The sequence below is a fragment of the Hippocampus bargibanti genome, linkage group LG01 (assembly GCF_051943395.1).
Source record: "Hippocampus bargibanti isolate YZ-2025 linkage group LG01, ASM5194339v1, whole genome shotgun sequence".
Lineage (NCBI taxonomy): Eukaryota > Metazoa > Chordata > Actinopteri > Syngnathiformes > Syngnathidae > Hippocampus > Hippocampus bargibanti.
The window spans coordinates 25191342-25217082 of NC_142734.1; the positions used below are offsets into that span (position 1 = coordinate 25191342).

Sequence of the window (25741 nt, forward strand, 5' to 3'; positions counted from 1 at the left end):
TTATGATCACTGATCCTCGCGTCAGCCATTTTGAATGCTTTTCGATTTACGGCCGTTTGACTTACGACGGTTTTGTTGGAACGGAACCCGGTTGTAACTCGAATGTTACCTGTATTATTATTACTATAATAATAATAATAATAATAATAATAATAATAATAATAATAATAATAATACTGTTATCATGAAGAGCGATATTTGGACATCTGTTTTTTTCTATAATATATATATGGTTTATGGTTTATATATGGTTTCTTATATATATATATATATATATATATATATATATATAAGAGTGAGATGCTGCCTGGCTGGCCAAAAAAGTCTCGTTATATCGATATCGGTTATATCGATAGTACTTATTAGTAGTAGTAGTTATTACGATACTATTTCTATGAACGCAACGAGAAAATTTACATGCCGCAGGATTGGATATATCGACAGTCCGGTTATATTTTTTCCGACTCCTGAGAATATCGATATAACGAGACTTTACTATATATATATATATATATATATATATATATATATATAATTATTATTATACATTTCATTTATAAGCACTTTTCAAAACTCTCAAGGACACTATTATAGATAGCTAGATAGCTCAGAGACCTAGCTAGCTAGTCAGCCAGCCAAACGGCTAATAGATAGCAAATAAATAGCTAGGTAGCTAGCTAGACAGCATTTATGATGCTGTCCAGCTAGGAACCCTAAGCATGAATTGAGATAAGTACATTTGACATTTGAGGTTTAACATTCAGTCCACTTCCATGATATAGCTGAGGAACTGTGTCCTTCCATTTCTTAAAACAAGCCCCCCCCCCCCCCCCAAAAAAAAAAAAAAAGTTTTTTCGGCCATTGACATGGCTTAGTCAATGGTGGGCCGTCAGGGCCTGCAAGGCCTTCTTTGCTGGCCTAAACATATCTGAATACGGGCAACAGAATAAAATCTATGGTTGAAAAATGGAAACTTTGAAAAGGGAGACTTGAATGGAAATGGACGTCACCTTTTCCTGCAGCGCGTCCACATCTGCACTGATGTTCGCAATCTCCCCTTCCAAGACACTGGTCCCATGGCGGCTGCCGTCCAAAGAGGTGTTGTACTTGTGAACGGCATGCTGCAATGGCCGCAAGAAAGTGGAAAAAGCACAAAGATCCATCAAGGTTATGCTTACATTCACAAAGCCAAAAACAAGCACTGCTACCCGTTCCATTCCATCCAAATGTACAAAACAAAGCTTGTTTCATATACAGGTAACATCAGACTTACGACCGAGTTTCGTTCCGACCAAACGGGCGTAAGTCAAAATGGTCGCAAGTCGAAATACATTCAAAATGTTGAATAGAGACTCGGAACCTAAATGACTGGCAAACTACCCCCCTCTGGTGCCATCACAAGGTCGATTGCTGTGCAAGAGTGAGATGCTGCCTGGCTGGCCAAAATTGTTGTACGCGTTGCCAGCTTGCTAGCATGTTGCGGTGCCAGGCGTAGAATTAAAATTAAAAAATAGGGTCTTGGAGGTCGTGGTCGTACGTACGGGTGGTCGTAAGTCGAGTCGGTCGTAAGTCAGATGTTACTGTATAGTATACAGGTAACATCCGTGGTGGGCCGTCAGGGCCTGCAAGGCCTTCTCTGGTGGCTTCAAAATATTTCAATGACAGATGAATGTCAATCATATTTTCTACTTTCATTTCTTTCATAACTTTGCTGCTGTGAAATGTAAATTTCTCCACTGCGAGACTAATAAAGGCAAATCCAATCCAATCCAATCCATATTGCTGCTAACAAGAGGAGGGGCGGGATGCTGACTCGTCAGCACGGTATGACCGAATCCTCGCAGAGTGTGCGCCAAATCGAGATGCCGAAAAACACAATGCCAAACCAGACGAAATTATTGGTGGCATAAGATATTATTATTATCAGAATATTATTTGTATGTTATTAGTATTGTTATTATTATTCTGGTTATTATGATAATTATTATTATGGTTATTATGATTACAACCCAGTTGGCTATCTAGCTAGCTACCTAGCTGGCTATCTATTTGCTATCTACTAGCTTTCTGGCTGGCTCGCTATCTATCTATCTATCTATCTATCTATCTATCTATCTATCTATCTATCTATCTATCTATCTATCTATCTATCTATCTATCTATCTATCTATCTATCTACAGTATATGTTACACGGCTACCTAGCTAGCTGTCTATCTATTAGCTATCTATTGGCTATCTATTAGCTAGCTAGGTTTCTATATATTTGAGTTACTTTCACAAGCATAGATGACATGATTACTACCCAGCTGGCTATCTATTTGCTATCTATTAGCTATCTGGCTAGCTCGCTAGCTTTGTAGCTGGCTATCGATTAGTTATACGGCTACCTAGCTAGCTGTCCATCAATTAGCTCTCTATTGGCTATCTATTATTATCTAGCTGTTTGCTATCTGGCAATGTCTTTGCTATTTATTTGCTATCCCTTAGCTAGCTAGCTAGCTTTCTATCTATTTGAGTTACTTCTGGGTTGAGTGAACGCTGGCGTATGTGGCTGCCGCTGCTCACCCACAGAAAAATTTATCCTGTGACTGAAAAGTGACCTTGAGAGTTTTGAACGGCGCTTGTAAATCAAATGTATTATTATTATTATTATTATTATTATTATTATTATTATTATTATTATTATTGTGTGTTTACATTTTTTTCCATAAATTCTTATTAAATAATTCCAAATTGTCTTTCAGCTTCCTTTTATTCCTTTTCCCCTGTTGTGTGTTTTCGTATTGAAAAAGGGCTTGCTTGTCTTTTCTGTTTCTGTAACCCCTCCCCCCGCTCACTGCTGCGTGTGTCCTGCTGCTTGTGTCTCCTGAGTGCTGTGCCGTTTTTTTCCTCTATTCCACGCCCCCATTCTTCGGTCAAAGCCGCACATGATTGGCCAAGATCCGTGGTAGAGGAGGGACCACGGATCTTGGCCAATAATGTGCGGCTTTGACCGAAGAATGGGGGTGTGGAATAGAGGAAAAAAAAACGGCACATCACTCATTGTGGCGCTCCGTGTGTTTCCCGAAAAATAGTTTGTATGCCAAGATTATATTCTCGTGAATTTAACGTTCGCAAGGCGAAATATTTGTGAGCTAAAGCGTTCGTTAGCCGAGGTATCACTGTATACTGTAATATACAGGTAACATCCGACTTACCACCACCCGTACATATGACCACGACCTCCAGGCCCTATTTTTAAAATGTTAATTATACGTCTAGCACCGCAACAGGCGAGCAGGCCGACAACACGTACGACAGTTTTGGCCAGCCAGCCAGCATCTCACTCTCGCACAGCAGTTGACCGTGTCATGCCACCAGAGGGGGGAGGGGGAACATTTTGAGTGGATTTTGACTTGCGACCATTTTGACTTACGACCGTTTGGTCGGAACGGAACTCTGTCGTAAGTTGGATGTTACCTGTATATGTATGTGTGTGTGTGTGTGTGTGTGTGTGTGTGTGTGTGTGTGTGTGTGTGTGTGTGTGTGTGTGTGTGTGTGTGTGTGTGTGTGTGTGTGTGTGTGTGTGTGTGTGTGTGTGTGTGTGTGTGTGTGTGTGTGTGTGTGTGTGTGTACGGCTATATTTGTGAGGACCACCATGATTGTATACGATACGTAGTGAGGACATTTTTGACTAGTGAGAATTGTTAGTGCGGTCCTCACTAGTTTTTCATTCAAAAGGCTTCTAGAAGCTCTATACAGGTAACATCCAACTTACAACCACCTCGACTTACGACCACGACCTCGAGACCCTATTTTTAAAATTTAAATTTTACGGCTGGCACCGCAACGCGCTAGCAGGCCTGCAACATGTACGACAATTTTGGCCAGCCAGCCAGCATCTCACTATTACACAGCAATCGACCGTGTGATGGCACCAGAAGGGGGAGTTTGCCAGTCATTTAGTCTCCGAGTCTCTATTCAGCATTTTGAATGAATTTCGACTAACAACCATTTTAACTTACGACCGTTTGGTCGGAACGGAACTCGGTCATGAGTCTGATGTTACCCGTATATGGCTCACGAACCATAGGCTTCTGACCCTGACTTAGATTCTACCGTGGAGTTTTCCCCACCCAGACACCAACCGAGACTCCGCGGAAGGCGCGCGATTGGAACACTGCCCACACCCTCCACCCCGAAATTTTCTCAACAGAATTGCGCTTTTCTCGAGTATGCTCATTTTGGTGTGAAAAAGTTGGAAATCCGCCAATTGGCGGAAAATTCTCATCCCTGTTACTATCACGCTACAACTCCCCGCCACGCCCCCCCCCCAAAAAAACGTAATTTGTGTGAAACTCACGGCCACGTCATCCAGCGACACGTTGAGCTTGCGCAGCTGCGTCCAGGCGATGGTGCTGCCGTTGAGCTTTTGGAGCTGCACAGCCAGCGAGTCCGAGTCCATCTTGTGCAGAACGTCCAGCAGGATGACGACGCAATTGTCGCATGCTGACATGGAAACACACAGTAATAACAGTACAGTGACACCTCAACTTACGAACTTAATTGGTTCCCAGACAGAATGTGTAAGGTGAAAAGTGTGTATCTCAAAATAAAAATTCCCATAGGAAACCATTAAAATGGGAATAATCCGTTCCCGGGTTTCCATAAAATATACTTTTTAACTAAATAAGCCTTAAAACTACACACAACATACCTTATTCTATATATAACAAATGTGCTATTGTATTGTAATGAAAGAAATACACTGCATTGTATCATAAAGTCACTTTAATTAAGTTTATGGCTTGATGGAATGGCGTTGGAGGTCGAAGGTCAAAGGGAATTGCTGTTTGGAAAGAGGCGCATTACATGAGGACTGTAATTAAAGAAATAAACTGTGCTGTAAAAGAAAGTTTTATTTACCTTTTTGATGGTCGTTGAGTCACCTTCCATAAGGACTGTTGGTAACTTAACCTCTGGTGCTGTTCGGTCGTGTGCTTCCGCTGAAGATCACTACGCCAGCCGTGGTGGGTGTGTATTATGAAAATAGTGCTTATTATAAGGTTTAATTTTCATAAATTTGACGTTTGTAAGACGAAAAGTTTGTAAGATAAGGTGTTTGTAAGTTGAGGTCTCACTGTAATAATAATAATAATAATAATAATAATAATAATAATAATACATTTCATTTATAAGCGCCTTTCAAAACTCTCAAGGTCACTTTACAGTCATAGGATAAGTTTTTCTATGGATGAGCAGCGGCAGCCACACGCGCCTGCATTCACTCAACCCGGAAGTAACTCAAATAGTTAGAAAGCTAGCTAACTAGTCAATCGATAACCAACAGCTACCTAGCTAGATAGCCAGCCAGCTAGCTAGCTAATAGATAGCTACCTAGATAGCTAGCAAGCCAGCGAGATAGCTAATAGATAGCAAATGATAATAATAATAATAATAATAAAGTGTCTGTGTGGGGTGCTTTTACGCTGATGTGACAAAGGTAATTGATATAACCTACTTCTGAGGGGTAAAGAATAGGATAATAGATTTCACGATCTACAAATAAACAGCATCTCAGGTGAATGCAATGTTTTTATTCTAATAGTTATTATTTTATCCTGTTATTAGATAAATAGTGAAAGTGAACTGCCTAAAATGATATTGTAGAGCACAGGTATCAAAGTCAAGGCCGCGGGGACAAATCTGGCCTGCCATGTTGTCTTATTCGGCCCGCGAAAGCAAATCAACCATGTGAAATTCCATGTTGCTAAAATCCAAACAAAATTTCACATTTTTGGATGTAAACCACAATAACAGTCCTTATTCTTGACTTCAGATTTGAAAATTAGTTATTCATTAATTTGTTGTGTGCTGTATATGTAATATGTGGAGAGATCAAGCGCAGTGCGTGATTGACGGGGTTGCCGGGAGCGCGTCAAGACGACCTCCCGCGTCTTTTCACCTTGGCAGCGCAGATCCTGACCGTGCACCACGGGAACGTCGTGTTCACGTGAACAGATTTCACACTGTTTTCCCGTCATGCCGTCCCGACAGCGGCACTCTCCGGTTTGCGGGTCGCAGCGCCCTTCCCTGCAGTGGCACGCTGAACCGGCCCACAAGTTGCACCGTCAGTAGCGTGAAATTTCTCTAAGCCCTGTTTGCATTGACGCTCACTCACGCTTGCATCCGGCAGCGCCGTAGTCCCAGAATCCGGGAGCGCACTGGCCGCAGTTGGCACCGGTGGCGCCGGGCCGGCACTGGCACTGGCCACTGCGACGGTCGCAAGGCTGCGTTAGCGCGGCGGAGGCGCCGCAATCGCACGGACGACACCCGGCGCACGACTCAAAGCCGAAAGAGCCGTCCTGAAAAACAGCAACAATGTGGAAATAAGCTCAAAAGGTCACCAATGTGCATTTGATTTCTAAGCCCCTTTCAAAACTCTCAAGGTAACTTTCCAGCCACAGAAGATGTTTTTGTGTGGTTGAGCAGCAGCAGTCACACATGCCAGCGTTCACTCAATCCAGTAGTAACTCAAATAGATCGAAATCGAGCTAGCTAGCTAGCTAATAGATAGCTAATACATAGCTAGCGAGTTAGCTATATAGTGAATAGTGAAGGAAATAAATACATTTAGTTAGCCATTTTAAACATTGTAGAATGAACATTAAAATAGGGAGTTAATCAGTATCAATGGTGCTCTGGTTTCAGTGGATGGGTGAGGGAGCAGATGTGGAATGTGTGTCGGAGTTGTGTTTGTTCAGGTACCAGGAGGTCAAGGGGTCATCTGCTTCGTATCACCCAAAGGAGAGGAAAAGTTACAACTTAGCCAACACTGCACAAAGGAGGTAAAAGGTTACGACCTGACCAAACGCTGACCTGGCAGGAGCAACTCGAGACCTCTCCACGACATCCCGCCAAAAGGATGACGACATCAGAGGATAGGGATCCAATCAATTGCTTTCATTCCTTTTATCACTTTGCTGCTGTGAAATTTAAATTTCTCCACTGCGAGACTAATAAAGGCAAATCCAATCCAATCCAATCCAATCCAATTGCTGATTTCTTTGTTTGAGCCAAATTTGAATATGCATGTGGTACACCTTTAAATCTGGGCTGCTCAGTCGAAGTCTTTGTCTTTCGTCTCTCTTACTGATTTGGGGCACACAAATATTTTCTGTGTCAAGAGCTGAGACCCAGAATTCTGCATTAAATCAAATCATCTGTGAGTAACTTGCCGGCTTCTTTGGTGATCTCTCTCACAACGAACATGCCAATTGTTTGGTTACAACGTTGCGCAATAAGGTAAATATTTAATTCCGTTCATAATACAGTAAAGTCTCGTTATATCGATATCGGATATATCGATAGTCCCGGTTATATCGATACTATTTCTATGCACGCACGGAGAAAATTACATGCAAACAGGGTCGGATATATCGATAGTCCCGGTTATATCGATATTTTTTCGGACTCCCTTGAATATCGATATAACGAGACTTTACTGTATTTACAATTTTAAAGATAATCGTAAAATGCTAATATTAGCTTGTTATATTCTAACCTATACAATACCAAACAATAGCCAGCTAGATAGCCAGCGAGCCAGCTAGATAGCTAATAGATAGTAAATAGATAGCTAGCTAGATATCTACATAGGTAGGTAGCTAATAGAGAGCAAATAGAAAGCTAATAGATAGCAAATAGATAGCTCGCTATATAGCTAAATAGCGAATAGATAGACAGCTAAATAGCTAGCTAGATAGCAAATATCTAGATAGCTAATAGATAGCCAGCTAGATGACCAGCCAGCCAGCTAGATAGCTAATAGATAGTAAATAGATAGATAGCTAGATAGCCAGCTAGATAGCTAATACATGGCAAATAGATAGCTAGCTAGATTGCTAATAGATATCAAATAGATAGCTAGATAGCTAAATAGCGAATAGATAGACAACTAGATAGCTAATATATAGCAAATAGCTAGCTAGCTAATATATAGCTAATAGATAGCAAATAGACAGCTAGATAGATAGATAGATAGTGAATAGATAGCCAGCTAGATAGCAGCGAGCCAGCTAGATAGCTAATAGATAGCAAATAGCTAGCTAGATAGCAAATAGATAGCCAGATAGCCAACAGCTAGCCAGCTTACAGCCAGCCAGCTAGACAGCTAATAGCTAGCCAGCTAGCTAATGGATAGCTAATAGATAGCCAACAGCAAGCCAGCTAACAGCCAGTCAGCTAGACAGCTAATAGCCAGCCAGCTAGCTAATGGATAGCAAATAGATAGCCAACAGCTAGCCAGCTAGACAGCTTACAGTCAGCCAGCTAATAGCTAGCCAGCTAGCTAATGGATAGCTAATAAATAGATATATAAATGGCACCGGATAGTAAGGCTCATCTTTGGAAGAAAACCAAGGCTTTTGGGGGCGCCTCAAACACCGGAAAAGACCCAAGTTCCGAAAATAGTGAGATTTACCCCATTTTGGAGCGGGGCTGGCTCAAATGAAAACGCGGTGATTAGCGTTGTCCACAAACCTGACATCGGTGACAGTGAGATCCAATCACTCCGGGTTTGCAGCGGCACTGGCCGGTGTGCGGGTCACATGACTCGGTCCCACACGGTGAGCAAGCGCATCCTGTGCGACAGCAACAATGCCGACAGACTTTAGAGGCATGCCGAGAGAAAAAAAAAAAATCACATTCATGCAGACTTACGTGTGCAGTTTTTGGCGGAGATGGCGTCGCCGTAGTAACCCGGGGCGCAGCGGTGGCAGCGATGGCCGCTGGTGTTGCGCATGCAGCTCAGACACTCGCCCGTCAGCGTGTGGCAGTCGGTGAACAGCATATTGGGGTCCGTGTTGCCATTGCAGTCGCAAGGCTGGCACACGCTACCCAGCACCAAGGGGTTGCCGAAAAAGCCGGGGGCGCACCTGTCAACAGACCCCGGCTCAAGACTTTGCCCGGTTGATGTGAAAGTGTGGACTCCGTCCGGTACAAGCAAAATAGTCAGTTTAAAAAAAGGACAAGAGTACAGTGATACCTCAACTCACGAACTTAACTGGTTCCCAGAAAGTGTGTGTAAGGCCAAAAGTGTGTCTTCCAAACATTAATTCCCCATAGGAAACCATTAAAAATGAGAATAATCCATTCCCAGGTCCCCATGAAACATAACGAAAGAAATAAACTGTACTGTCTAATAAAGTTGTTTTATTTACCTTTGTGATGGTCGTTGATGGCTTGATGGATTATATTCTTGCAAATTTAATGTTCGCAAAGCGAAAAGCGTGTAATCCAAACATTAATTTCCCACAGGAAACCATAAAAATGAGAATAATCCGTTCCCAGGTCGCCATTAAACATTTTCTAAGAAATAAGCCTTAAAACTACACCAAATACACCTTTTTATATATAATAAATGTGCTATTGTATTGTAATGAAAGAAATAAACTGTTATGTATAATAAAGTCGTTTTATTGACCTTTGTGATGGTCGTGGCGCACCTGTCAACAGGCCCTTGCTCAAGACTTTCCCGGTTGATGTGAAAGTGTGGACTCCGTCCGGTACAAGCAAAATACAGTGATACCTCGGTTTACGAACCCCTTGGCTTACAAACTTTTGGGTTTACGTACGTTGCATTTATGAAAATTTTACCTTGGCATACGAACTACTTTTCGGTATACACACAGAGCGCCACAATGAGTGATGTGTTGTTCGCGAACAAGCCCATTCTCCTAACAAGAAAATGGTGGCCGACTGTTTTGCCCTCTATTCCCCGCCCCCAGTCTTTGGTTAAAGCCACGTGATTGGTCAAGAATGCAGCAGTGAGGGGGTGGGTGTTACAGACAGAGAGAAGAGAGTGAGGCCGTTCTCCCAAAAAGAAAATGGCGTCTTCGGTTAAAGCCACGTGATTGGTGAAGAACGCAGCAGTGGGGCCGGGGGGGTTAAAGATTAAAGAGACAGGCAGATGGCAGAGAGAGAGAAAACACACACAGACACACACGAAAGGGAGACAGAGCTTGAACCCCCCCCCAAAAAAAATAAAAGTGAAAAAAAAGTGAAATGGTGAGAAAATGGATAGAAAACAGTGAAATTTGGATTTGCTTCAACTTTGATAGTTAAAAAGCAGAGTGTAGATTGGAAGATTAAAATATCCCATCAATCAGGCTTCACAAATAACCCGCACAAGCCATCTACACACTTGATACAAAAAAAAACCCAGATCAACCCAGGTAACAGAACACAATTGATGAGGAAAAAGGTAAAATGATCGCGGAGAAAGCAACTCCAAGGGATCATTCCTCAAGATGGTGAAAGAAGGCTACGTTCCTCATCAAGTGTTTAATGCTGATGAAACTGGCCTCTCCATTCCATCAAGCCATCAACGACCATCACAAAGGTAATTAAAACAGCTTTATTATATAGTACAGTTTATTTCTTTTGTTATAATACCATAGCACATTTATTATACATAAAATAAGGTACATTTTGTGTAGTTTTAAGGCTTAGAAAATTAGAAAGTATCAAATTATGTTTTATGGGGACCTGGGAACGGATATTCTCATTTTAATGGTTTTCTGTGAGAAATTAATTTTTGGGATACATACTTTTCGCCTTACACACTCTGTCTGGGAACCAATAAAGTTCATGAGCCAAGGTATCACTGTAGTCAGTTCAAAAAAAGGACAAGAGAACAGTGATACCTCAACTCACGAACTTATTTGGTTCCTAGAAAGTATGTGTAAAGCCAGAAGTGTGTCTCCAAAACATTAATTTCCGATAGGAAACCATTAAAGATGACAGTAATCCGTTCCCAGGTCCCCATAAAACATAATTTTCTACGAAATAAGCCTTAAAGGATAACCAACGCCATTTTTTTGTTCCTAACTGACATCAGAAAAACGTTTTATAGTATCTAAAATGCTCAAAACACGCAGGATGATATTTTTAGTCAAATGCAAAACACCAGTAAAAATGACTTAAAGTGTCCCAAAACTGCCACAAATGAGCTTGAAACTGGGGAGATTGACGAAAGTCCTGCCCCCTTGTTCGTGACGTCACATCAGGATACTCCTTCACAAACTGCCTCAAAACAATGGCTTCAGAGAGTTCAGATTCGGAGAAGATGCTTTCTTGTTATTCATCCAAATATGAATATGATTCAAATAGTTCTGAAGAGGAAAGCATAAATGTTTGCATTCGATTAAAGAACTCCTTCCGTCTCAATTCGAGCCGTCTCCAAGCGATGACACTGGTGAAGATCTGACTCCGATGTAGCGCCCATAAAATGCACAAGATGGCGCACAAACTGCATTTTGTCCAGTATATGAAATGGGCTGATTTGTCCGCTAGGAATTTGTGTCAACGTACACCTTCTTTATGTGTGTTAACGCAATTGGTTGCCACACGACGATTCACCGTCGCATTATTGATGTCGTCTTCCTTCTAATTTTGCCATCAGCACGGTGTTTTCAGACGAAAAAAAGTACCCAAAATGCATGGTGTGTCACTGTCTCGGTCAGGGGCGTTCCGAATGTGATGTCACTTCGGGCATCGTCATCAACTCGAAAACAAGACTTTATGACTATTCAGTGCAAGTCTTAAAACGTCAAATATAGCTATTTGCGCTGGAATCTTTGTCAAATGCGCTCAGTAGAAGTCATTTGAAGTGATTCTACAAATTATGGACGCAACTTGTCCGGAGCTGTCGGTTGTCCTTTAAAACGATACAAAATAGATCTTTTTTTATGTATAATAAATGTGCTCTTGTATTGTAATGAAAGAAATAAACTCTCCTGTATAATCAAGTGGTTTTATTGACCTTTGTGACGTCTGCACAAAAAAAAAACTAGTCCGCCAGCCACCTGGTTTGGTTCATCCGCCAAAAACTAGTTGGTATGCCTAGATTATATTCTTCCGAATTTAATGTTTGGAAGGCGAAAGGTTCGTGAGCTGAAGCGGAGGTATAACTGTATTTGGAAGGTGATCAATATTCTTGTTTTTTTCCCATTGCTTGTTTTGTCTTACCTTTCACAGCGCGGCCCGGCATAGCCGGGCATGCACAAGCACTGCATCTGCAGGTTCTTCTCCACGCAACCTTCAGCAAAACTGCATCAAAAGAAAATTGGATCCGTTAGCGCTAACGCTACGCTCTCAAAAAAAAAGCTTCTCTGAAGCACTGACTTGTTGGATGGGGCGCTAAGTGGACAAGGGCAACCGGAACACGTCAGCACTCGGCCATCCGCGCTGACATTGCCCACAAAACCATCCCGGCATTTCTCACAATGCTCGCCAGCCGTGTCGTGTTGACAGTCCTGACACAAAGATACAAAATAGAACACAGCAGATGAGGGCCATGGAGGAGTAGACGTGACCAATGCAAAAAGCAGAATATATCATGTTAGCGAAAAGAGTGGCACCATTAGAATTGCATTTTGATAGGAGAACAAAATCATGATTAGCTTCCTTCTAAGCTAATCATGAATTAGCTTATCAGGGCGGCGAATATTCGTGGGTTTCGGCAAATGAGAAGTGGCATTTTTTACCTTGGAGACGTCAAGAGCTGGCGGCGCACTCTTTTCAGACGTATTCTTGGGCTATTCTAATGCTGGCTATCTAGTTAGCTAACTAGCAATTTAGCTGGCTACCTTGCTAGCACTTTATTTGCTATGTATTTGCTGTCTATTAGCTATCTAGCTGACTCGTTAGCTATCAAGCACCTATATATTACTTATCTAGCTGGCTTATTAGCTATCTGGCTAGCTATCTGGCTATTGAGTTAACTATCCAGCTACTTGGCTGTCTACCTTGCTAGCACTTTATTTGCTATCTATTAGGTATCCAGCTGGCTCGTTAGCTATCGACCTAGCTATCTATTACTTATCTAGCTGACTCATTAGCTATCTGGCTAGCTAGCTATTACCTATGTAGCTGGATAGCTAGCTATTAAGATAGCTAGCTTTTGATCTATTTGAGTGAATGCTGGCGCGTGTGGCTGCCGCTGTTCACCGACAGAAAAACTTTATCCTAAGACTGTAAAGTGACCTTGAGAGTTTTGAAAGGCTCGTATCAACCAAATGTAGTATGATGGGAAACTTTTTCCCCAGGTAAGACTGTGACTTTCTTGATTGTGAGAGAGTATTTTTGGATTAGAGCTAGCTAGCAAATAATGCAAAATTCCCCCTTGTGGGACTAATCTATTAGCTATCTAAATAGCTAGCTATCTATTAGCTATATATCTAGCTAGATAGCTATTTGAGTCAGGAAACATATGAGATATATCGCTATCTATTAGCTAGCGAGCTATCTATTTGAATTAGTTCTGGGTTGAGTGAATGCTGGTGCATGTGGCGGCTGCTGCTCAACCGCATAAAAACCGATCCTGCAACTGTAAGGTGATCTTGAGAGTTTTAAAAGGCGCCTAGAAATAAGTTTTACTGTTATTATTATTATTATTAAGAAATGCTAATCAACAATCCAAAAAACAAAGGAATGCGCGTGATCCGGGTCTTTCTGAGAATCGAAACAGGAACAGCTGAAGGTGGAACAAAGCACGAGTATGGAGAATAGCCATGGAAACACCAAGATGGTGCCCGAGTAGGCAGCAAGTGCTCCCATGTTGTTTTTGTCTTTTTTGTGTTTTGGATTTGCCTTTATTAGTCTCTTGGTGGAGAAATTTACATTTCACACACATTTGTCACCTTGTGCTGTTGTGCGTCGTGTGGGATGGATACGGATTGTCTTTCAGCATTTTTGGCCACGACATTCATCAAGGAGGAGACTGTGCTGAGCGGTTACGCCTTTTCGGCAGCATGAATATGCCAGGACTGTTTTTGAATGGTAGGAATGTTGGTGCCATTCGACTGGCTTCGCTGGACAGCTCGGGGCCATTGTGCTTTTTTGCGCCTGTAATGGGCAGCATCTTCACAGCCCCGCTTTGTTCAATGGAAAGGTCGGTGCTGTTGGACAGTCTGCGGCTGGATGGATGCATGGCTTGAGGAGCCCGCTATAAGAAGAAAGGAGCGTCAGTGCAGGGCGCCGATGTGGATGTGGAACTGTCGCGGCTTGGAATTGAAGCAGATTTATGTGGGACAGGAAATGTGAGACAATCTCTTTTTGTCAATGGATGCTACAGCTGCGTGTTTGCTTTCAACATTTAGCTTGTAGTCGACGTGCACATTCCACCATGATGTCCCTGATCCACTGGTGAAAAGATGCTTTGATCCTCTCCTCTTTTATCTAGAACTGCTTTATGCAACAAAGAGGGTACAGAAAGTGCTAAAGAATGAATGCCTCTCTGTGTCTTTATGTTGTAATAGTGCCTTTGTTTTGTCATATTTTTTTTTTTTTGTTCTTTTGACTTCAAGACGGCGCCGCGAGAGTGGCTGCCTTTCCAGCAGCTCATGTATTTTGTTTTTCTACTTTCATTCCTTTTATCGCTTTGCTGCTGTGAAATGTAAATTTCTCCACTGCGAGACTAATAAAGGCAAATCAATCCAATCATGTTGATGATTCTTATAGCCTTTTCTGGATGGAACTGTTCAATAAAAGCCTGCATGCACATCAATTGCTGAATGGCCTGCTTCTGCTTGTCCTCTTGAAGGCAAATCACATTCTCTGTGTTGATGACCTCATTATGGTCAGCAACAAGCGACTCGATGTCATCTGCATTCACTTTGAGTCCCGTAGGTGCTGGCAGAGATTTTATTACAACAAAAGGCGCGAGTCCGATGATTCCACGGACGCAGACTAAAACGCGACAAAAGAAGGCGGGCGGGGCGAATAAAATGGCACGCTCGCGATCGCAAACCGGAAACAAGAAACTTACGCGATCACGTCTAACAATCACCTCGTGCAAAGCAAACTGTTGGATTTGCCAGCACAAGACACAGCAATGCACTTTCGTCGTAATCATGTCACTGTTGAGGTGACAGTGACTCGTTGAAATGAAATGAAATTGAAGTGTCGCGAGCGGCGGCCCCGCCCCAGCTGTCAACTCGCACGTGACAATTTAGCGTGACTATTGACACGCTGTTCCATTGTGTGTGAAAACACTAGCTCTGATTGGCTTACCATGACACGTGACTCTACCCTTTAGCCAATCACAATCACTTCTATCGCATCTTGACAGGTGCGTTCAAGTGTAGCAACACAGAAACGTTGGCAAGTGTTTGTCCCTGCTCATTCAGTTAGACAATGCTTTCCAAACAGCCGAGAGTCATAAGAAGTCATGCGCTATTATCGAACCTGAACGCACACCAAGTCTTGGATGACAATAAACAGAGCAGAGTAGACGCGTACGGCTGGTAGTTTCTTCAATTTATTCATAGTAATGCACCACATTTGAACTGAGGCTGAACACGAGCCTGTGGTGTTTATTTTCCGGTCCCATAATAGTAAAATTATCTGCAAAAAGCTCCTCGGAGGCGACGTGTGAATTCAGAGAGAGGGGGTGTGGAAAGTAGCGCTGGCTGGAGCGCTGTTCGGTCGTGTGCTTCCGCCGAAGATCACTCCACCAGATCCGAAGGTCGTGTGCTTTGGTGTTCCAGCCGTGGTGAATGTGTAATATGAAAATAGTGCTTATTATAAGGTTTAATTTTCATAAATTTGACGTTCGTAAGACGAAAAGTTCGTAATATAAGGTGTTCGTAAGTTGAGGTCTCACTGTATATAGGATAATTTTTTTCTCAGGCCTCGTTTATAACGCGCACCAAAACTTCAAGTTCTTTTTAGGTCGAAAAGTTTGTGCCTTATACTCGAATAAATACGACACTTGTTTTGACAACTCTTGTCTTGCTTGTTTGCTGACGCTACCCCCCTCGACGTTGGCATCATGGCCTCCTGTAAATCAAATCTGTCCTAGCTGGCTGTAAGCTGTCTAGCAATCTCTTACCTATTTATTAGCTATCCATTAGCTAGCTAGCTAGCTTTCAATCTATTTGAGTTATTACAGGTTGAGTGAACGCTGGCGCATGTGGCTGCTGCTGCTCACCCACAGAAAATTTATCCTGTGACTGTAAAGTGACCTTGAGAGTTTTGAAAGGCGCTTAGAAATCAAATGTATTATTATTAGCATTATTATCTAGCTGTCTATCTATTAGCTGGATAGCTATCTAGCTGGCTAGCTATTGAGCTAGCTATCTAACTAATTCTGTGACTGTCAAGTGACCTTGAGATTTTTGAAAGGCGCTTAGAAATCAAATGTATTATTATTAGTATTATTTTGCAGCTGGCTATCTATTAACTATAATGCTATCTAGCTGGCTTGCTATTGAGCTAGCTATCTAACTTATCCTGTGACTGTAAAGTGACCTTGAGAGTTTGGAAAGGCGCTTGGAAATCAAATGTATTATTATTAGGATATGGTGCAATCGGTCTTAAGAGAGAAAACCCATCGTCTGCGTCACGGTCTTTGTTTCATCATCTCCAAATGATTGGCAAGCGCACACAGTGTATTTGTTACGTGTTGATCGAAATGGCATTTAGAAGAAGAATCTGGACGGTGCCTCGGATCGGCACGGAACTCACCAGGCAGATTCCCGATCCGTCCAAACACCGATCGGAATGTCCGTGACAATTGCAAGGCACGCATTTCCCCAGGAAGAGGCCGACGGCATCCCGGTAGAAACCCGGCGCGCATTCCTGGACGACAAATGGGGGAATGAAGAAACAAAATGGCACCCGTGGAACACACGCCGGCATCTCCTCACCTGGCAAGAGTCTCCCAGGTAGTTGGCAGGACACATGCAGAGCTCCACGTTGTCGGCGTGGCGACCGGCCGCCGAGCTCTCGGCGCACTCCAGCACGGCGCTGCTGAGCGACGCCGAGTGAGCCGATTGGGAATGAAGGGCTCGTATCTGCAGGGACTCCAAGGACACCAGAACCATCATCAGCTCCTCTCTGGAGACGGCGTTGCCGGTCTGGGCGTGCCGAAAACTTCCCTGCGGGAGGCGGTGAACGGCGCGTCTTTCAACATTCTTACTTTGGACGCCCAAAAGAGCTTTTGGGCAAGATCCACCCGGTTTACTTTACCTCGACAATGTGCACAATTCCCAAATGCGGCTCGGCAGGAGAAGAGTATTCACGCTCCAAGTACACCACCGTCATCAGGTTGCCCTACGGACGGACGGACACACACACGGACACACACACGCACACGCACACACACATATATATAGACCTTCTAGAAGCCTTTTGAATGAAGAACTAGTGAGGACCAAAATGTCCTCACTACGTATGGTATACAACAGGGGTCGGCAACCTTTACGACTCAAAGAGCCATTTGGACCCATTTCCCACAGAAAAGAAAACACTGGGAGCCACAAAATCCTTTTGACATTTAAAATGAAGACGACACTGCATCTTTTCATCGTTTTTTACCTTTATATATGCATAAACAAACTATAGTGTGTTGCATTTAGGAATCAATGAACTGTTACAGAGAAGCGAAATTACATTTCTGCACGCAACAAAAACATTTTAAACTCCGAAAAAAAGACGTTGGGTTGAAGATTACTTTCAAATATAATACTCAATGTCTATTTGAAAAGAAAAAGAATATTTGCAAAATGGAAAATACAATATTTAGCACCTGGTCAATGTGATTTTTCTGCTCCTGCACCTCAGCGCACAGCCTCTGCACATCAGGGCTGTATGACGTTACCTTCATCTCCACACAGGACCGTAAGCTGTCATCTGTCAGGCGTGAGCGATGTCTGTTTTTAAGGCGAACGAATCTGCCCACGTATCATTAAACGTTCTGTTTTCTTCAGACATTTTTCTTTTCTTAGATTTATCCATAGTTGGCCGAATACTGGGGGTTAAAAACGAACGAACTAAAATAATACACATTGAATTAAATACTCATTATTTATTTTCTAAAGCCGCAGGGAGCCGCAGCAGTGCCACAGCCACATGCGGCTCCGGAGCCGCGGGTTGCCGACCCCTGGTATACAATCATGGTGGTCCTCACAATTATAGCCGTACAAACACACACACACATACACATATGCATATACAGGTAACATCTGACTTACGACTGTACGACTTACGATCTGAGTTCCGTTCCAACCAAACTGTTGTAAGCCAAAATGGTCGTAAGTCGAAATCCATTCAAAATGTTGAATAGAGACTCGGAGGCTAAATGACTGGCAAACTCCCCCCTCTGGTGCCATCACACGGTTGATTGCAGTGCGAGAGTGAGATGCTGGCTGGCTGGCCAAAATTGTCATACACGTTGCTAGCGCGTTGCAGGGCCAAGGGTAGAATTAACATTTTTAAAATAGGGTCTGGAGGTCGTGGTTGTAAGTACGAGTGGTCGGAAGTGGAGCTGCTCATAAGTCAGATGTTACCTGGATAGACCTTCTAGAACACAGGTGTCAAAGTCAAGGCCCGCCACATCATTTTGTTCGGCCCGCGAAAGCAAATCAAACTTGTTAAATTCCATGATGATTGCTAAAATCTGAGCCAAAATTTTATATTTTTGGATGTCAACCACAATAAAAGTCATTATTCTTGGCTTCAGATTTGAAAACGAGTTATTCATTAATTTGCTGTGTGCTCTATATGTAATATTTGAAGGGATTTAAACATTCTAATGGGTTCCCCAAATTCATAACGGCCCTCGAGAGGAAACCATAACTACAATGTGGCCCGTGGCAAAAAATGACTTTGACACCCCTGTTCTAGAAGCATTTTGAATGAAAAACTAGTGAGGACCGAACTAACAATCCTCACTAGTCAAAAATGTCCTCACTACGTATTGTATACAATCATGGTGGTCCTCACAAATATAGCCATACCCATAATACACATACACACACACACACACACACACACGTATGCATATATAGACCTTCTAGAAGCCTTTTGAATGAAAAACTAGCGAGGACCAAACTAACGGTCCTCACTAGTCAAGGCGCAAACGGAGTAGTATAAGACGCACCCCCAACAAATGGTGTCTTTTCAACCTCTTTCCATATAGAAGGCGCACCCGCCGGACTCTAGAAGGCGCACCTTTAATGAATGATGTCTGTGTAAGCTGTCAGTCGTACAGGAGTGGTCCATCGATGAGAAGGTTTCTATCGCCGTCGTCTGTACTTCTTTGAAGGTGTCGTTTCACTTCTTATACAAGAGGCTTTGTCAGCGAACTATTTATTTAGTTTTGCTGGTAGCTTTGGCCCCATTTATATATATATATATATATATATATATATATATATATATTTAAAAAAATCCTGGTCTCACCCTTCATGGGTGGTGTCTGTCCCCCATTTTAGCTCGGGTCCTCTACCAGAGGCCAGGAAGCTTGAGGGTTCTGCGCAGTATCCGTGCTGTTCCCAGCACTGCGCTTTTCTGGACCGAGATATCCGATGTTGTTCCCGGGATCTGTTGCAACCACTCGTCTAGTTTGGGGGTCACTGCCCCGAGTGCTCCGACCACCACAGACACGACTGTCACCTTTACCTTCCAGGCTCTCTCCAGCTCCTCTCTGAGCCCTTGGTATTTCTCGATTTTCTCATGTTCCTTCTTTCTGATGTTTCCATCACTCGGGACCGCTACATCCACGACAACGGCTTTCCTTTCCCCTTTATCTATGACCACGATATCTGGTTGGTTGTCCATTACCATCTTGTCAGTCTGTATCTGGAAGTCCCACAGGATCTTTGCTCGGTCATTCTCTACTACCTTGGGAGGTGTTTCCCATTTTGACCTCAGGGTTTCCAGTCCATACTCCGCACAGATGTTTCGATAGACTATGCCAGCCACCTGGTTATGGCGCTCCATGTAGGCTTTCCCTGCCAGCATCTTACACCCTGCAGTTATGTGTTGGATTGTCTCAGATGCCTCTTTGCACAACCTACACCTTGGGTCTTGTCTGGTGTGGTATATCCCTGCCTCTATGGCTCTGGTGTTCAGGGCCTGCTCTTGGGCAGCCAGGATGAGTGCCTCTGTGCTGTCCTTTAGGCCAGCCCTCTCTAGCCACTGATAGGACTTCTTGAGATCAGCCACTTCTGCTATGGTTCGGTGGTACATCCCGTGTAGGGGCTTTTCCTCCCATGATTGTCCCTCTTCCAGCACCTCATCCTCTGTTCCCCATTGACTGAGACATTCTCTGAGTACATCATCCGTTGGAGCCTTCTCTTTGATGTATTCATGGAGCTTGGATGTTTCATCCTGGACAGTGGCTCTCACACTCACTAGTCCCCGGCCTCCTTCCTTACGGCTTGTGTACAGTCTCAGGGTGCTGGACTTGGGATGGAACCCTCCGTGCATGGTGAGGAGTTTTCGGGTCTTAACATCCGTGGTCTGAATCTCTTCCTTTGGCCACCTTATTATTCCTGCAGGGTATCTGATCACTGGCAGGGCATAGCTGTTTATTGCCCGGGTCTTGTTCTTGCCATTGAGCTGGCTTCTGAGGACTTGCCTCACCCGCTGAAGGTATTTGGTCGTAGCCGCTTTCCTTGTTGCTAATTCGAGGTTGCCATTGGCCTGTGGTATACCGAGGTACTTGTAGCTGTTTTCAATGTCTGCTATTGTTCCTTCAGGGAGTGAGACCCCTTCAGTGTGAACTACCTTGCCCCTCTTAGTCACCATCCGACTACATTTCTCCAGCCCGAATGACATTCCGATATCACTGCTGTAGATCCTGGTTGTGTGGATCAGGGAGTCTATGTCCCTTTCGCTCTTAGCATACAGCTTGATGTCATCCATGTAGAGGAGGTGACTGATTGTAGCTCCATTTCTGAGGCGGTATCCATAGCCTGTCTTGGCGATTATCTGGCTGAGGGGGTTCAGTCCTATGCAGAACAGCAGTGGGGAGAGTGCATCACCTTGGTATATGCCACATTTGATGGACACTTGCGTTAGTGGCTTGCCATTGGCTTCAAGTGTGGTTTTCCACATCCTCATCGAGTTTGCAACGAAGGCTCTCAGGGTCCTGTTGACCTTATACAACTCCAAGCATTCATTGATCCATGTGTGTGGCATCGAGTCATATGCTTTCTTGTAATCAATCCAGGCTGTGCACAGGTTGGTATGTCGGGACCTGCAGTCTTGAGCGACTGTTCTGTCAACCAGCAGCTGATGTTTGGCACCTCTAGTATCTCTACTAATGCCTTTCTGTGCTTTGCTCATGTATTGATCCATGTGTCCACTTATCTTAGCCGCAATGATGCCTGACATGAGCTTCCATGTTGTGGAGAGACAGGTTATTGGCCGATAGTTGGAAGGAACTGCACCCTTTGAGGAATCCTTCATGATCAGGATTGTTCGCCCTTCGGTTAGCCATCCTGGGTGAGTCCCATCCATCAGCAGCTGGTTCATTTGTGCTGCTAGGCGCTCGTGGAGAGCTGTGAGTTTCTTTAGCCAGTAGGTGTGGACCATATCCGGGCCTGGGGCCGTCCAGTTTTTCATACCTGAGACTCTTCCTTGTATATCTGCCGCTGTGATGGTAACTGGGTTCTGTTCAGGGAGGTTGCTGTGCTCCTCTTTCAGAGTCACCAGCCATTGTGCACTGCTGTTATGTGCGACCTCCTTCTCCCATATGCCTTTCCAGTATCTTTCAGTTTCCAGCCTTGGAGGGTCTGCTCTGCTGTTAGAACCCTGCCACTGAGCGTACACTTTCGCAGGTTGTGTTGCGAACAGCCTGTTTATTCTTCTGGCCTCATTCTCTTTCGTGTACCTCTTTAGGCGACTGGCCAAGGCCTGGAGCCTTTGTTTGGCAGTTTCGAGTGCTTCAGGTATGGTTATCTGCATGTACCTCTTGGGTATTGGCCTTTTATTCACACCTCTCTGGGTCTCCGTCAATTGACTCACATCTTTCCGAGCCGCCTTGATCTTGGCCTCCAACCGTCTTTTCCATGGTGGGTAATGAATCTCGTGGCTCTCATGGTTGCTCTTGTAGCCAAGCATGTCTAGGATCACTGATGCTGAGGTGTATATCAGCTCATTGGTTTCCGTGATCGTTCCGGTCGGGATCGTTCTCAGTGCTGCATTCACAGTTTCCATGAGACTTTCAGGTGGTACTTCACATAGCCGTTGTAATCGGTGCCTTCGTTGCCAAGTTTTCATTCTTGCCATGATCTTATCTCTCAGGTCATTTGCTGCCTCGCTCAGCATTTCATTTATTGGGGCTGGCTTCCCAATCTCATTATTCATTGGGGCTTGCCTCCCAATCTCTGGTTGAACCTCTTCCTGTGATGTGGCAGCCTGGGGCCCTTCACCTCGGAATTTGTGTTGTACCTCATCAATCTCAAGTTGTGATAGCAATTGCCGTTTGTGGATATTGGAACACTGAGCTACTAGTTGTTTCGTGGTCAACCGTGACTGTGGGTTTCGAAGTAACCATTCAGCCCCCATTCTCCGCATGTAACCCCTCTGACTAGGGTTGCTTGAGTAGTAGCATTCCAACAGAGCCATGTTATCGCATCTCGTCCATCTCCGCTTTGTTCCAGTAGCCCATTTTTCATCAGGGTGCTCTGGTTCCCCAGCACCTTACGCAGACCTTGTTTGGCCGGGCGACGTCTGAGCCGGCATGTCATTCCATTTATTGTCTCTCATCATTGTATGAGGTAGGCATTAGCGTGAAGGGTCTTGCCCAAGGACCCACACTGGATGATGTCATTGTGCTCATTTTCTCTGCCACAAGTGGGATTCGAACCCTCGTCTCCCATATGCCAAACCGATGCATTATCAACTGAGCCGCTCCATATATATATATATATATATATATATATATATATATATATGTCCAGGGGGGTGGCGGTGCCAAAACCTCTGCTATGCTAGTCCCTGCGCTAAGGTTGGGGGGAGCAGTGGACTATTCCCTGAGGCAATACTGATTACTTCTTTTGTCCTGACTGATTATGGTTGCCCCATTTGCCTTGGCATCACCTTATCAGCATAACTAAACCTATGTGGTCTAAGAGGTATTTTGTAAGAACGATCCAAATTTAACCTGACCCCACCATGGTGATTTAGTGAAGGATTTTGCTGTTTTATGAAAATAGCTTCTTTTACCCCCCTTTCAAACCAGCTATTTTCTTTCGCTAATGTTAACCTCATTGCCGTCAAATGAGTGGCTGATAGCTTTTAGGCGCAAATGTACTGCAGATTGAGGCCCACGAGTATTATACCTGCGATGTTGAAATATTTTTTTAAGAATGTGTTTAGTCTTCCCAATGTATTGCTCTTTAAAATCTTCATTTTTACAATGTATTGTATTGTATTTATCAGTTTGAAATAAGTAGTGAAGGAAATAAATACATTTAGTTAGCCATTTTAAACATTGTAGGATGAACATTAAAATAGTGAGTTAATCAGTATAAATGCTGCTTTGTTTTCAGTGGATGGGAGATGTGGAATGTGTGTCGGAGTTGTGTTTTTGCAGGCACTAGGGGGGTCAAGGGGTCAGCTGAGTCTCATCACCCAAGGGAGAGGAAAAGTTACAACCTGACCAATACTGCAGGGAGGAGTTGAAAGGTTACAACATAAACCAACGCTATCTTGGCAAAGGCAACTTGAGACGTCTCCGCGACATCCCGCCAGAAGGATGACGACATCAGAGGAGAAGGATCCAATCCACTGCTGATTTCTTTGTTTGAGCCAAATTTGAATATGCATGAAGTACCCTATAAAAAAAGGGAACCTGTCTCTGTCTGCTAGTCTCAGTCTCATCTGATTTTGAGGGCACACAAATATTTTCTGTGTCAAGAGCTAAGACCCAGAATTCTGCATTAGATCAAATTGTTAGGAATAAATCATCTGTGGGTAACTTGCCGGCTTCTTTGGTGATCTCTCTCACAAGGAGCATGCCAATTGTTAGGTTACAATGTTGCGCAATAAGGTAAATATTTAATTCCGTTCAAAATTGTTAAAAGATTAAATGTAACTGTTAACGCAAATATTAGCTTGTAATATTTTAACCTAACAGCAGGAATTTTGTGTTGCCAAATGACTCTGTCGTTTTTCAGAAACCCCTGCAATGTAAGGTATTGCTAGTCCTCTCCTTTCAGTATTGTAACAATTTTTGGTTTCATTCCCCATTCTTTCCTTTTGAGATTTGTTAAAAGACCACTGAGGGTAACCACAGTTTGTGAGTGCTCTCCTGACATGTTTTAACTCCTTTTCTCTACCTTCGACACTGTCAATGAATGACAAAAGTTTTCCAAATACAGGTAAAATCCGTACTTACGACCACGACCACCAGACAAATTTATAAATGAACTGTCCAGTAAACAGTTATACAGTCATAAAAATCAATAATATGAAATATAAAATGATTAAAAACGACACCAAAAGTACTAAAATTTTAAATGAAGTGTAAACAGTTTGGTATATAATAATATTCAATCAAAAACGTTGCTTAAAAACAACAGATTGACATAGTCTACTATCCTGTCGTCGAAATCTCGCATTGGCCATTTGGAATGGATTTCAATTTACGACCGTTTGACTTACGACCGTTTTGTAGGAACGGAACCCGGTCATAACTCGGACGTGACCCGTATAAGGCAGACCAGAGTAGAGGTGTGCCTGATATGAATCACATGAGGACAACAAAAACGAGAGCTTGCAGGGATAAATGCCAGCGAAGTGCCCCAAACTAAAAAGTTAGCTCAAATGTTAGCTGAGGAAAATACATTTGTCCACCCAGCTGAGCTGGACCGCTCATCTGTTGGACAAGAACTTCTTAGGCCGATACCACGTAGGCTTAGTCAAGCTATGAGGTTAAACCAGAGCTAATGAGGCAATCAGAACCAGGGATAGAACATTATAAGTATGCTTTTTTTTCCCTGTCTTGATCTTTCTAACAAAATGCTCCTTCACGGTCTGCATTATTGTGAGGCAGCCATATAGACTAGTAGTCACAAATGAGGATGTGCGAAAAATATTTACAGTACTGTATATTTTTAGCGATTTGACTAGCTGGCAAGCTATTAGTTGTGTAGCTGGCTGGCTTTTAGCTGGCTAGCTGGCTATCTATTAGCTATTTATTAGCTATCCATTAGCTAGATAGCTAAATATTAGCTGTCTAGCTGGCTGGACATTAGCTGGCAAGCTGTTGGCTATCTGGCTATCTATTAGCTATTTATTAGCTATCCATTAGCTAGCTGGCTAGCTATTAGCTGTCTCGCTGGCCGGCTGTAAGCTGTCTAGCTGGCTAGATGGAAGCTGTCTAGCTGGCTAGCTGTTGGCTATCTGGCTATCTATTACCTATTTATGAGCTATCCATTAGCTAGCTAGCTTTCTATCTATTTGAATTATTTCGGGGTTGAGTGAACGCTGTCGCGTGTGGCTGCCGCTGCTCACCCACAGAAAGAAAACTTTATCCTGTGACTGTTAGCTGGTTAGCTATCTGGCTATTTATTCGCTATTTATTAGCTATCCATTAGCTAATGGGCTAGCTATTAGCTGTCTAGCTGGCTGGCTATAAACTGTCTAGCTAATGGTAATCTGGCTATCTATTACCTATTTATTAGCTATCCATTAGCTAGCTAGCTTTCTATCTATTTGAGTTACTTCGGGGTTGAGTGAACACTGGCGCATATGGCTGCCGCTACTCAACCACAGAAAAACGTTATCCTGTGACTGTTAGCTGGCTAGCTGTTGGCTATATGGCGATCTATTAGTTATTTATTAGCTATCCATTATCTAGCGGGCTAGCTATTAGCTGTCTAGCTGGCTGGCTGTAAGCTGCCTAGCTGTCTAACTGTTGGCTATACGGCTATCTATTACCTATTTATTAGCTAGCTAGCT

General features: G+C 43.3%; 1 protein-coding gene across 1 annotated transcript in view; it reads right to left on the reverse strand.

The window, feature by feature from the left end:
• lama5 (laminin, alpha 5) overlaps positions 1–25741 on the reverse strand; it is a 223022-nt gene that overhangs the window by 63497 nt on the left and 133784 nt on the right. The window contains exons 40-50 of the mRNA XM_089015936.1: positions 17015–17098; positions 16693–16923; positions 16511–16624; positions 12167–12297; positions 12011–12091; positions 8702–8916; positions 8522–8622; positions 6162–6345; positions 5946–6086; positions 4344–4489; positions 1011–1121 (exon numbers count right to left, since the gene is read on the reverse strand). Of these exons, the coding sequence (XP_088872062.1) occupies positions 1011–1121; positions 4344–4489; positions 5946–6086; positions 6162–6345; positions 8522–8622; positions 8702–8916; positions 12011–12091; positions 12167–12297; positions 16511–16624; positions 16693–16923; positions 17015–17098 (1539 nt within the window). The remainder of the gene's footprint in view (positions 1–1010; positions 1122–4343; positions 4490–5945; positions 6087–6161; positions 6346–8521; positions 8623–8701; positions 8917–12010; positions 12092–12166; positions 12298–16510; positions 16625–16692; positions 16924–17014; positions 17099–25741) is intronic.